Source organism: Mustela lutreola, chromosome 15 (assembly GCF_030435805.1).
Source record: "Mustela lutreola isolate mMusLut2 chromosome 15, mMusLut2.pri, whole genome shotgun sequence".
NCBI lineage: Eukaryota > Metazoa > Chordata > Mammalia > Carnivora > Mustelidae > Mustela > Mustela lutreola.
Window position 1 is genome coordinate 48,473,629 of NC_081304.1, and position 12,340 is coordinate 48,485,968.

The window sequence follows — 12,340 nt, forward strand, 5'->3', positions numbered from 1 at the left end:
TAAAGGGGCGGGGCCGGCGTTGGCCCAGCCCGCGCCTCGCCCCACCGCCCCCAGCGCCCTGTCCGACCCCGCAGCGAGAGCGGCGCCATGGAGGCCACCGGAGTGCTGCCGTTCGTCCGCGGCGTGGACCTCAGCGGCAACGACTTCAAGGTGAGCCGGCCAGGCGTGGGGCCGACCTCCCTCCAGGCCACCTCTTCCGCTTTGGCCCGCGCCGGTCTCCGCTTCCTGTCCCGCCAGCCTCCGGGCCCTGCGCAGCCCCGAACCGCGGACGGCGCGGGGTGCGGCTCCTCCCGGCGCTCGCGACCCCGCCGGGAACAGACCCCAGTGGCTCCGCTCCGGGCCCGCACGGGAAGACCGGGGCCGGCCAGGGCCGGGCGGAGACACGCCAGGGAGTGGGCAGAGCTGGGGCCCCCCACCCAGAGTTCCACTCCGGGGGTCTGGGCCCCACCCGGGCGGGAGAGTGGCCTGGGGGTCTGCGAGCTTCTGCTCCCGCCTCCCCGGCCCTGCGTCCCCGCCCCTCTGAGGTCACACGCCCAGGCCAGGCCCTGACTCATGGCCGGCTTTGCTACCGGGCTGACGGGGGCGGGTCTGAAGCGCACTCATCACCGCCCCGTCCTTGCCACCGCCACTCCATCCTGTGTGGTCTTGGGCAAGTCACTTCCCCTCTCAGAGCCTGGGTTTTCTCATCCGGTGAAGGGGCAATCAAGTAGCCCTGCTGTGGGCATGGGTTAGTTGGTGTGGAGACCGTCCAGCAGGTGTGAGGCCTCTGGCAGGTGGTAGGAACTGATAGAGGAGGGCCACCGGGAACTGGATCCCAGCCTACAGGCAGCTGGTCGAGGAGACGGTTCTAGAGGGGCAGGAATGAGGTGAACAGTGCTGGTGACCAGAGCAGGCTGGGCAGAAGTGGAAGTGAGAGCTGGCCCAATACAGGGAGGGTCAGCCTGGGTCTGCAGGTGTGGGGGGGCCCAGGCTTTCCTTGGGGTTTGGTTGGGCCACTGCTGAAGAGGCAAGTGGGGCCTTCCTGCATTTACCCACATGTGCACATGCCACTTTTCTCTGCCCCCATCCCCACCGTCCTCACCTGGGGTCTCACTGACCTCTTACTGACCTCGCCTGAGTCTTGAGTCACCAGGTTGGAATGTGGCTGTAGGGGGCTGGGGACACTGGCCAAAGGCCTCAGAGGCATGAGATCGCCTGCCCTTAAGGGCTGGGGGTACCGCAGCAGGCATTTGAAGGTGTTCATGAGGGTATGTACGAGGCTGTACCTGTGCGGGTGGGGACCTGGGGCCTCACATGGGCTTGGACCTTGCCAAGAACGGCTTGTATGCTGATGGCCAGGTGGGGGCATAGGCACGGCCTTGGTGGAAGCTCGGGGGTACCCCCATCTTAGGTGGCCTAGCGAGGGCCTGGAATGGCAGGCAGAGGTATTTGACCCGAGCTGGGGACAAGCCAGTTCCATCCTGGCCCATTCAGGGGTCAGAATCCAACAAGAGATTTTAGGCCAACAGCCGTCATGATTGTTAGTCTGTCCTCACACTTTCGGCATGGGGGGCTTTTATTCGCCCTATTCCGTTGATGAGGTTGAGGCACAGAGTAGTGAGGTGGCCTGTCCAGGGAGCTGGTGAGAGGTGACTCTGTTGTCCTCCAAAGGCTCCCATGGGCGTGGGGGCCACTAAGGGTGGTAGAGCAGGAAAACCCCTCGCCCAGACCAGTCTCATCATAATACCCACCCTCCCAGGGAGGCTACTTTCCTGAGAATGTCAAGGCCATGACCAGTCTGCGGTGGCTGAAGCTGAACCGCACGGGCCTCTGCTACCTGCCAGAGGAGTTGGCCGCCCTGCAGAAGCTGGTAAGGGGCTTTGGGCAGTCAGGGAGGGACCCTAGGGATGGGGCTGGGCCAAGTGGGCAGAGCCAGCGCAGAAGGGAAATGACCTAGAGGAAGACGCTGACAACCATGAACAAGAGCCGGCAGGAAGGGAGTGAGCACCCTGTCCCAGGAGATGTGCAAGAAAAGACGGGCTGTGTGGGGGAAGGGGGCTGCAGATGGTGGTCTAGGCCTGTGTGGCTGAGGGCCCCCTGGGTGGTACAAGGTTTTGGTGGTGGATGGGGATTCCGTAGGCGCCCTACCCACAGTGCTGAGCCTCTGCTCCCTTGTCCTGGCCCAGGAGCACTTGTCCGTGAGCCACAACAACCTGACTACGCTTCATGGGGAGCTGTCCAGCCTGCCGTCGCTGAGGGTGAGTGCTGAGATGGGCCGTCGAGCCCGGGAGTGGGGGCCGGAGTCCAGTGGGTGGTGTGAGGGCAGGTCCAGACCCCATGTGGACCAGCCCCGCTGCCTGTCCAATGTCAGATTCTCGTGCCTGTTTCTAAAGGCGAAGGGATACCATGATGCCCCATGGTCAGTAGTGCATGGAGAAAAAAGGTAAAAAACCCAAACTCCCACCCGCTTTTAGACAAGTGTCATAAGAACATTTGATACCAGCCGAGCATGGTTCCAACTCTTCCTCCTGGTTGATTCCATATAATCCTGACCTTCACCAAGATCACAGATGAAGATGCTTGGCCAGAGAGCCAGGTCACTTGCCCGAGGTCACTTGACCGAGGCTGAGGTCACGCAGCCATGCAGTGGGAGAACTGGAGTAGGGTGGGGTTTGGCCTTGACAAAAAGTAGTCAGGGTGGTCCTATCGCCCCTCGGAGCCTCTGACATTCCAGAACTTCGGGCCCGTCTAGACCTTTTGGGCCTGGGTGAGGGTTGTTCCCATCCAAGGCCAGAGCCCTCAGGTGTTAAAAGCACAGCCTCTGGACTAGGGCGGCCTGAGTTCAGATCTGGACCCCGCTGCTTCCTGGCTGTGTAACCTTGGACAAGTTCCTTCCACGTTCTGGGGAGGGTTTAGCTGGTGACAGCTACGAAGCCGCAGTGTGGTCCTACACAGACGCTGTGGTGGAGGGAAAGGTGGCAGCAGCCCCATTGGTGCTTACGGTCGTGGCATCATCCTGTGGCCTGTCCTCTCTCCCCTTCAGACTTTCTGAGGTTTTAGTCCTGACAGGATACAAAACAGACTTGCTCTCGGTCCACACTCTGAGTTCACTATGGTCCACCCCTCTCTCTCTGTCCTAGAACCTTTGCCTCAGAGCTACTCCCTTATCTAGGCCTCAGGAATGGGGAAGCTCTTCCTCAGGCTCCCTGAGGGCCCCATACTGGGCTCTGGGACACACGTGAACTGGGCTTTGAGGTGTTGATAGGAGCTCGTCAGGAGGCCAGGAAGAGCTCGCCAGGTGGAGGGACTATGAGCAAAGGCCAGGTGGGGACAGCACTTGGGCCTCTGGTGGGTTTCCCAAGGTGCTGTCCTTCCTTGATCTCTCTGCTGCTTCCTGGGGGTGGAAGCTGGAAATCACAGACTCTTGTGGTTTCTTCCCAGGCCATTGTGGCTCGAGCTAACAGCCTGAAGAATTCCGGCGTCCCCGATGACATCTTCAAGCTGGACGACCTCTCAGTTCTGGTCAGTGGTTTCCCCTCCCACCTGGCCTCTGTGCTGGTCCATGAGACCGTCCTCATCTATTAGAGTGGTCCCTGCAGCCCCTGGTAAACCATTTTACAGATGGAGAAACTGAGGTGTAGAGTGCCTTGCCGGAGCCCACTCACAGCGTCAGAGCCCTAACCCAGGCACCCTTTCTCCCAGGGTCCCAACTGCCTCCCTTTGGCTCTGAAACCCCCTCATCCACTCCTTGCTCAGTGCTCTTCCTGATCCCCAAGGCTGGCAGAGGCCCAGCAGGGTGGCACTGGGCCTGAGACCCCTCGCTTGGCTGTTCCACTTCTGCCCAGGACTTGAGCTACAACCAGCTGACGGAGTGCCCGCGGGAGCTGGAGAACGCCAAGAACATGCTGGTGCTGAACCTCAGCCACAACAGGTACCGGTCAGCGGCAGGGGTGGGTGGGGGGAGGACGACTGTGGCCCATTGGGTGCGCTGGGCCTGGAGCTGTGCACCTTGCACTGACGCCTTCTGCCTGCCTCACTCCTACCTGCCCGCAGCATCGACACCATCCCCAACCAGCTCTTCATCAACCTCACCGACCTACTGTACCTGGACCTCAGTGAGAACCGCCTAGAGAGCTTGCCCCCACAGATGCGCCGCCTGGTGCACCTGCAGACACTCGTGCTCAACGGGAACCCGCTGCTGCACGCACAGCTCCGGTGGGTGCCTTCGCACATCACACCCCTGCAGAGCCCGCCCCGGCCCCACCCCACCCTCACCCCTCCAATGGGGGCAGACCCCATCCTTCCAAAGCGTCAGGCCCTACCTCAGTTCGGTGTTCTGTCCCCCAGCCCCCTTCCCACACCACAGCTGCCCCTGACCTGGGCTTCTCAGCCCCACTCAGCCCCGTGCTCTCTCCCTGCAGGCAGCTTCCGGCTCTGACGGCCCTACAGACCCTGCACCTGAGGAACACGCAGCGCACCCAGAGCAACCTCCCTACCAGCCTGGAGGGCCTGAGCAACCTCGCAGGTGGGCAGTCCCTGGGTGGTCTCCGCAGGCTCTGGCCCCTTCAGGTCCCCGGCTTCCTGATGCAGGAAGGCACTGACCCTGCTTTCTTGGCCACCTCCCAGAGGGAAAAGTACACAGTTACATTATGATCATTTTTTTCATTACTGTGACAACTAGTGCTAACTCCAAGTTACAAGCACTGGCTTGATGCCTAGATGACCCCCACCGCCCCCCCACCAACCCCCCTCAACCCCCCGTGTATGGGTTTTCCCAAACAGAGAAACCAAGGCTTAAAGAGATTAAGTCACTTGCTCAAGACCACAGAGCCTGGAGCGGGCAGAGGTGGGGCTCACGTTGGGGCTTCTGCCCCTGGAGCTGGCCACGGGGCCCCTGGTGATGTGCCCCACCCTCACACCCCAGATGTGGACCTGTCCTGCAATGACTTGACGCGGGTGCCCGAGTGCCTGTACACCCTCCCCAGCCTGCGCCGTCTCAACCTCAGCAGCAACCAGATCACTGAGCTGTCCCTGTGCATCGACCAGTGGGTGCACCTGGAAACCTTAAACCTGTCCCGCAACCAGCTCACCTCGCTGCCCGTACGTGCAGGCCTGGGGTGGGAGAGGGAAGGCTGCTGAGCTGCCCTGTCTCCTGCCCCTGACCCCCCTAACCCATGCCCGGCTCACCTCTCCAGTCCGCCATTTGCAAGCTCACCAAGCTGAAGAAGCTGTACCTGAACTCCAACAAGCTGGATTTCGACGGGCTGCCCTCGGGCATCGGCAAGCTGACCAGCCTAGAGGAGTTCATGGCCGCCAACAACAACCTGGAGCTGATCCCTGAGAGCCTGTGCAGGTACTAGGGCGAGTGGGGGCAGGGGGACAGAAGACCCCAGCATCTCAGCCAGAGCCCACCCTACGCCTGCTGCACAGCATGCAAAACGGATGGGTTAATTTGTCTTTAGGGAGGAAGCCCACACAGTCCTGTGCCAGTGATTCCCAATGTGGGTGCACCATAGCACAGTGTGGGAGGACACTGGCAGGGGAGGGCCTCCCTGTCCATGAGAGTTTGGGACACGGCACCATGTACAGCTCCCTCTAGTGGTGACAGTGCCCGCTAGCTTGGCCTCGTCAGGACTCAGAACAGAGAGCCTTTCAGCGGCTTCCAAGTTAATCTGAGGATAGAATACGTGTTTTAGCATCCTGTGGTTCATACCCAGGGGTCTTTATTTCTGCAGAAGGCCACTCTGAAAAGTGCTGTTCCATAGCAGTCACTGAAAGTCCTTTCCAGCCGCTCAGCTGTGCGGGCACCCTGTTCTAGCTGCACGGCCTCTCCCTCCATGTGCAGCTACTTTAAACCCATTGGTGTCTTCGCTAGCTGGGCTGTCAGCTCCTCTGGCCCTCCCTGGTCCCCCATCTCCAAGACTGGAGGTCTCCTTGTCTGTCCCCACACTTTGTCACTTCCCTGAGGCTCTGGCTCTGTCCACACAGGTGCACAAAGCTGAGGAAACTTGTCCTGAACAAGAACCGCCTGGTGACCCTCCCAGAGGCCATCCACTTCCTGACGGAGATCGAGGTCCGGGCAGGCCAGGGCTGCTGCGGAGTGGGAGGAGGGGCCTGAGGGGGAGGATGGAGGTGACAATGGCCCCTCAGGGAAAAACCAAACAAGGCGGTGTCACTGCAGTTGAGGAGGGGGGTGTGGATCTGGCAGAGGCCCCTGGAGGTGGTGACAGTGCCACAGAAAGAGGGCAAACCATACCCCGGTGTCCATGCTGTGCGTGACAGCATCCTCTAAGCCCCGCGGCCAGCCTGCAAGGTCTCACTCAATAGATAGGAAAAGCAGAGCCCAGAGGGCCAGCCGTGGAGCTGGGATGCAAGCCCAGGCCCCTGGCTGCCAAGATCCAGAAAGTCGGGCCAGCATGACTGCGAGGTAGATCTCAAGCTCATTGCCCCCTCTGCCTCATCCTGCGAGGCAGGTCCTGGACGTGCGGGAGAACCCCAGCCTGGTCATGCCTCCCAAGCCTGCGGACCGCGCTGCTGAGTGGTACAACATCGACTTCTCGCTGCAGAACCAGCTGCGGCTGGCAGGGGCCTCACCTGCCACAGTGGCAGCAGCAGCAGCTGGTAAGCAGAGCAGGTCTGGCCGGGATGCCAAGGGGGTGCTTCTCCGGACCTCAGCTTACCCATCTGTACATTGGGTGGGACATACATGGCTTCTGGATCCCTGTGCATCGGGTTGGCCCCTGGTTGCCTGTATGCCCGAGGGGCTGGGCCCAGCTAGTGTCCAGCCGTTTACTCCCCCACTAAGCAGGAAGCGGGCCCAAGGACCCCCTGGCTCGCAAGATGCGGCTCCGGAGGCGCAAGGACTCAGCCCAGGATGACCAGGCTAAGCAGGTGCTGAAGGGCATGTCGGATGTGGCCCAGGAGAAGAACAAAAAGCAGGAGGTAAGCCAGGCCAGGGGCTGGGACAGGAGCAAGTGATCCTGGGCTCTGCTTAAAACAGGCTGTGCAACCTAGGCCAAGAGGGAGAGTGGGTCCTGAGTAGCAAGAATAGCCTGTGCAAAGGTCCTGAGGTGGGTAGCAAATAAAGAGGCGAGACTGAGTGGCTGTATAAAGGCAAGCCATGCCTTTGACTGTGACCCCAGGAGAGTATTGATGCCCGAGCCCCTGGGGGCAAGGCACGGCGCTGGGACCAGGGCCTGGAGAAGCCACGCCTTGACTACTCTGAGTTCTTCACGGAGGACGTGGGCCAGCTGCCTGGTCTGACCATCTGGCAAATCGAGAACTTCGTGCCTGTGCTGGTGGAGGAGGCCTTCCATGGCAAGTTCTATGAGGCTGATTGCTACATTGTGCTCAAGGTGAGGGTTGGGCATGTTGGCGTGGGCTGTGGGACCCCCAGAAACCTTATTTCAGATGACCCCGAGTCTGTAGCTCCACTCTCTTGTTCACTGAGGGAAGGTGGGAGAGAGAGGACTTTGCACAGGGGGCAGGATGGTGATGGCCCAGGCCAGGGTGCATCAGTGCATCACCCCCACCCTCCCAGGGCGGGGCAGTCTGTGGCAGCTACAGAGGACTCTGGGGGTGAGCCAGGAAGCCAGGACCCCATGGCAAGGCCTGACTTGGCCTGTGCCCTGCCCCCAGACTTTTCTGGATGACAGTGGCTCTCTGAACTGGGAGATCTACTACTGGATCGGCGGGGAGGCCACTCTGGACAAGAAAGCTTGCTCTGCCATCCACGCCGTGAACCTGCGCAACTACCTGGGTGCTGAGTGCCGCACTGTGCGGGAGGAGATGGGCGAAGAGAGCGAGGAGTTCTTGCAGGTGCCTGTGGGAGGGGAAGGCCCAGGGTGGGGTGGGAGAATGGGCGTGGGCAAGGGCTGGGGCGGGGCTGGTGGGCGGGGTGAAGAACTCTGCTCACAGTGCTGAGCGCAAAGGTAGGGGGTTGTTGAGACCTCAGGCAGACAGACAGCAGGGTCAGGAGGGCTAGATGCCGCCAAAGGTGGGGAGCCTGGGCTAGGGGGAGCCGAGAGAGAGATGGGGAGCTGGGGCTATAGTACCGAGGGGGTGGGGCTGCCGGCTGGACACCAAGAAGGCGGGCCCAGGGCTGGACCCTGAGTCAGAGTAGGGTGAGCGAGCTGTGCTGTCTTCTCGGCCAGCTGTTCGTATGTAGACACCCATCCACCCAAGATTCTACCCTGATTCACCCCTTGCCCTCTTGCATAAATCTGCTTGGTCCTGTGCCCGATGCAGGCGTATCTAAGCATGCTGTGCATTCCTAAACCTTAACACCAGCAAACACATATTTTTACCCATCCTAACGCTCTAACGTGTTTGTTTATAGACACAGATCTTATTCCTTTTTTTACCCTACCTTCATCCCGGATATATAGCTCGTGAGGCACCTGTAGACAGCTCTGCCCTCTGACGGGGGTGGGAGGTGTCTGGTGGGGGAAGGGGTGGCTCAGTGATGAAGGCCCGCACCCTCACACACACAGGTGTTTGACAATGACATCTCCTACATCGAGGGTGGAACAGCCAGCGGCTTCTACACTGTGGAGGACACACACTACATCACCAGGTGAGGGGGTGTGGGCGTGGCTGGCGCTGGCCTGCACTCCAGTGGGAAGGATGGGGCCAGAGGGTGTTAGGGCTGAATCGGCCCATTTGTGCCCCTCCCCGGCCCCCTCCCCAGTCACTCTTGCTCTGGCCCCCAGGATGTACCGTGTCTATGGGAAAAAGAACATCAAGTTGGAGCCCGTGCCTCTCAAGGGGTCCTCTCTGGACCCAAGGTAGGCCACCCATGCCTCCAGGGGGAGTAATTGAGCCCACACTCCCTCCCCATTAGTGGGGAGCAGTTTTGGGTTCTAGAAAAACAAAAAAAGACCTTCAGAAACCCTTTTAACCCCTGTCTCATTGAGCTTGGCAGGACCAGTAAGGCATGAAACCCCATAATGAGGGATTTGGGCCAGGGTCAAGGGCATGAGGGCAATCGCTGTCCCTGTCCATCACTGTTCCTCCTGCCCCTCCTGCCCAGGTTTGTTTTCCTGCTGGATCGAGGGCTGGACATTTACGTGTGGCGGGGGACCCAGGCCACACTGAGTAGCACTACCAAGGCCAGGTATGAGGACACAGTGGGGTATTTTCTGCAAAGACAGATTGTCACCTAAGAAGGGACATGGGACTCACTAAAGGCTTTGCATATTCCCACTCCCCCCACAAGGCTTTTTGCGGAGAAAATTAACAAGAACGAGCGGAAAGGGAAGGCAGAGATCACACTGCTGGTGCAAGGTCAGGAGCCCCCAGAGTTCTGGGAGGTGCTGGGCGGGGAGCCCTCCGAGATCAAGAAGCACGTGCCGGATGACTTCTGGCCACCTCAGCCCAAGCTGTATAAGGTGAGCCGTGGTGCGGGAGGCAGTGCTGGCCTGACTTCCTCCGCTGGCACCATGATGGTGGCTGTGGTCTTCATCTGGACTTTGGTGGGGAGAGGGTGCTGCTTTCTGGGCAGGAAATAGTCAGAGCAAAGATCAGGAGGCTGGCTCTGAGTGAGGCCAGGAGAAGTAGTGTTAGACTGTGCATTTCCAGGAAGGTGGGGCGGAAGAGGGAAGCTGCAGCGTGCCTGGGTGCCAGGCCTGAGAACCTGGCCTTGATTCTCAAGGTGATAGGAAGCCCCTAGGGGTGTAGCGAGCAAGAAGACAGAGAATTGGGAATGACAATAAGGACAGGAGAGGGCAGGCAGGGAAGGCATCATTTAAAAGCCCTTCCACTGATAGAATGTCCTTCAAACATTAGTGGAGGGAGGAAACAGGTCGGAAGAGGAGCAGGCCCTGGTCCTGAGCTCCCACAGCAGGGAAAGGGCTGGACTTCAAAGCAGGGGGTTGCTGGGGGTGGGGCTCCTGTATTCCGGAGCTCACCCCTGCCACGCCCACCCCTTCCTGCTGCCAGGTGGGCCTTGGCCTGGGCTATCTGGAGCTGCCTCAGATCAACTACAAGCTCTCCGTGGAACATAAGACCCGTCCCAAGGTGGAACTGCTGCCCAAGATGCGACTGGTGAGACACATGGAGGGCAGAGGGTGCAGGGCCGGGATCTCTCGCTGGTGGCCCGGTGTGGGCTGTGACCTCCAGCCTTTGCCCTGCAGCTGCAGAGCCTGCTGGACACGCGCTGCGTATACATCCTGGACTGTTGGTCCGACGTGTTCATCTGGCTGGGCCGCAAATCCCCGCGCCTGGTGCGCGCCGCCGCCCTCAAGCTGGGCCAGGAGCTGTGCGGGATGTTGCACAGGCCGCGCCACGCCACGGTCAGCCGCAGCCTGGAGGGTACCGAGGCGCAGGTGCGGAGTCCAGCCGAGCTGGCACAGGCCATGGCCCCTGGGAGCCACCCCTCGGCCCAGCCAGGCCCCGCCCTTCCACGGTGAGGCCCCGCCCCCAAGCCTCCCGGCCAGCTTGAGTTTTATCCATGCTTGGCAGGTGTTCAAGGCCAAGTTCAAGAACTGGGACGACGTGTTGACGGTAGACTACACGCGCAATGCGGAGTCTGTGCTGCAGGGCCCGGGACTCACCGGGAAGGTGAAGCGCGACGCGGAGAAGAAAGATCAGATGAAGGCTGACCTCACCGCACTGTTTCTGCCGCGGCAGCCGCCCATGGCGTTGGCAGAGGTGGGGGTGGGCCGGGGGCGGGGCGGACTGGCCCAGGGCAGGACCCTGCGGCAGTGGGAAGGGGCTCTGGGGTGGGGGGGGGCTGCCCCGTGACTCGCTGCTGCCCCATGCAGGCGGAGCAGCTGATGGAGGAGTGGAATGAGGACCTGGATGGCATGGAGGGCTTCGTGCTGGAGGGCAAGAAGTTCGCGAGGCTGCCAGAGGAGGAGTTCGGCCACTTCTACACGCAGGACTGCTACGTCTTCCTCTGCAGGTGCTGCCTCGGCGCGCCACCTGGCTCCTCCGTGGATGCTAGGGGTGCGAGCCCCATCCCCGCTCACCGTCTTCTGACCCCCCAGGTACTGGGTCCCTGTGGAGTACGAGGAGGAGGAGGAGAAGAAGGAAGAGAAGGAAGAGGAAAAAGCGGGAGCTGAGGGCAAAGAAGGCGAGGAGGCAGCGGCTGAGGCGGAGGAGAAGCAGCCTGAGGAGGACTTCCAGTGTATCGTGTACTTCTGGCAGGGCCGGGAGGCCTCCAACATGGGCTGGCTCACCTTCACCTTCAGCCTGCAGAAGAAGTTCGAGAGCCTCTTCCCTGGCAAACTAGAGGTGTGCCTGCACGCCCCTACCTGCTCCAGGCCGTGCCCCCATAGCCTCTGTAGGCAGGCAAAGACTGGGGAGGCGTGGCAGGGGTGGGGGGGTGGAGGTGGTGTCCAGGGAGCTGCCCCTAATGCTTCCACACCTCCAGGTGGTACGCATGACACAGCAGCAGGAGAACCCCAAGTTCCTGTCCCATTTCAAGAGAAAGTTCATCATCCATCGAGGCAAGAGGAAGGTGGCTCAGGCTGCCCAGCAGCCCAGCCTCTACCAGATTCGCACCAATGGCAGCGCCCTCTGCACCCGGTGCCTGGCTGGGGGGAGGGCGCGTGTGGTGGGCAGGCGGGGGTCAGTGGGCAGCAGGGACCCCTCGCTGACACCTCCCACCCCGCAGGTGCATCCAGATCAACACTGACTCCAGCCTCCTCAACTCCGAGTTCTGCTTCATCCTCAAGGTGGGATTGTGGGTGTGGCGGGGACTGTGGAGCAGGGTCATGGGTTGTGGGCTGGCCCCAACTTGAACTCCCCTGCACACTTCTCAGGTTCCCTTTGAGAGCGAGGACAACCAGGGCATCGTGTACGCGTGGGTGGGCCGGGCATCAGACCCAGATGAGGCCAAGCTGGCAGAAGATATCCTGAACACCATGTTTGACGCCTCCTACAGCAAGCAGGTGACAGGGGCAAGTGGTGGGCACGCAGGTAGTCCTATGGGAGCAGACCCGAGCCCTGGGCCAGACAGACCCTTTCCCACAGGTCATCAATGAGGGTGAGGAGCCCGAGAACTTCTTTTGGGTGGGCATCGGGGCCCAGAAGGCCTACGATGACGACGCCGAGTACATGAAGCACACCAGGCTCTTCCGGTGAGGCTGGGACCCAGACCCCACAACCCCCAGCTTCCCCCCGGGGCTGGCTGTGCCTGCCACCCTCACAGCCTCTCCCTGACCCTTGACCTGCAGGTGCTCCAACGAGAAGGGCTACTTTGCGGTAACAGAGAAGTGCTCAGACTTCTGTCAGGACGACCTGGCGGATGACGATATCATGCTGCTGGACAATGGTCAAGAGGTGCAGACCCTCCTCTCCCGCTGATCCGGCTGCCCAGGGGGCCCACCCACTGCTAGGTGGGAAGCTGAGACCCCCT

At 61.0% G+C, this 12,340-nt stretch overlaps 1 protein-coding gene across 2 annotated transcripts in view; it reads left to right on the top strand.

Moving 5' to 3' along the window:
• The window catches only part of FLII (FLII actin remodeling protein), a 12,966-nt gene continuing 626 nt past the window's right edge, over positions 1–12,340 (top strand). The window contains exons 1-28 of one of the 2 annotated variants that reach the window (XM_059147456.1): positions 1–150; positions 1,739–1,849; positions 2,166–2,237; positions 3,421–3,501; positions 3,825–3,910; positions 4,033–4,194; positions 4,401–4,504; positions 4,904–5,079; positions 5,175–5,332; positions 5,968–6,052; positions 6,453–6,600; positions 6,785–6,921; positions 7,122–7,334; positions 7,618–7,797; positions 8,472–8,554; positions 8,691–8,765; positions 9,011–9,094; positions 9,197–9,368; positions 9,919–10,023; positions 10,113–10,304; positions 10,441–10,629; positions 10,743–10,882; positions 10,968–11,214; positions 11,354–11,508; positions 11,597–11,657; positions 11,745–11,873; positions 11,956–12,062; positions 12,159–12,264. In XM_059147456.1, coding sequence (XP_059003439.1) covers positions 88–150; positions 1,739–1,849; positions 2,166–2,237; positions 3,421–3,501; positions 3,825–3,910; positions 4,033–4,194; positions 4,401–4,504; positions 4,904–5,079; positions 5,175–5,332; positions 5,968–6,052; positions 6,453–6,600; positions 6,785–6,921; positions 7,122–7,334; positions 7,618–7,797; positions 8,472–8,554; positions 8,691–8,765; positions 9,011–9,094; positions 9,197–9,368; positions 9,919–10,023; positions 10,113–10,304; positions 10,441–10,629; positions 10,743–10,882; positions 10,968–11,214; positions 11,354–11,508; positions 11,597–11,657; positions 11,745–11,873; positions 11,956–12,062; positions 12,159–12,264 — 3,621 coding nt within the window. In that variant the 5' untranslated portion in view covers positions 1–87. The remainder of the gene's footprint in view (positions 151–1,738; positions 1,850–2,165; positions 2,238–3,420; positions 3,502–3,824; positions 3,911–4,032; positions 4,195–4,400; positions 4,505–4,903; positions 5,080–5,174; positions 5,333–5,967; positions 6,053–6,452; positions 6,601–6,784; positions 6,922–7,121; positions 7,335–7,617; positions 7,798–8,471; positions 8,555–8,690; positions 8,766–9,010; positions 9,095–9,196; positions 9,369–9,918; positions 10,024–10,112; positions 10,305–10,440; positions 10,630–10,742; positions 10,883–10,967; positions 11,215–11,353; positions 11,509–11,596; positions 11,658–11,744; positions 11,874–11,955; positions 12,063–12,158; positions 12,265–12,340) is intronic. The other variant, XM_059147457.1, reaches the window with a different exon arrangement.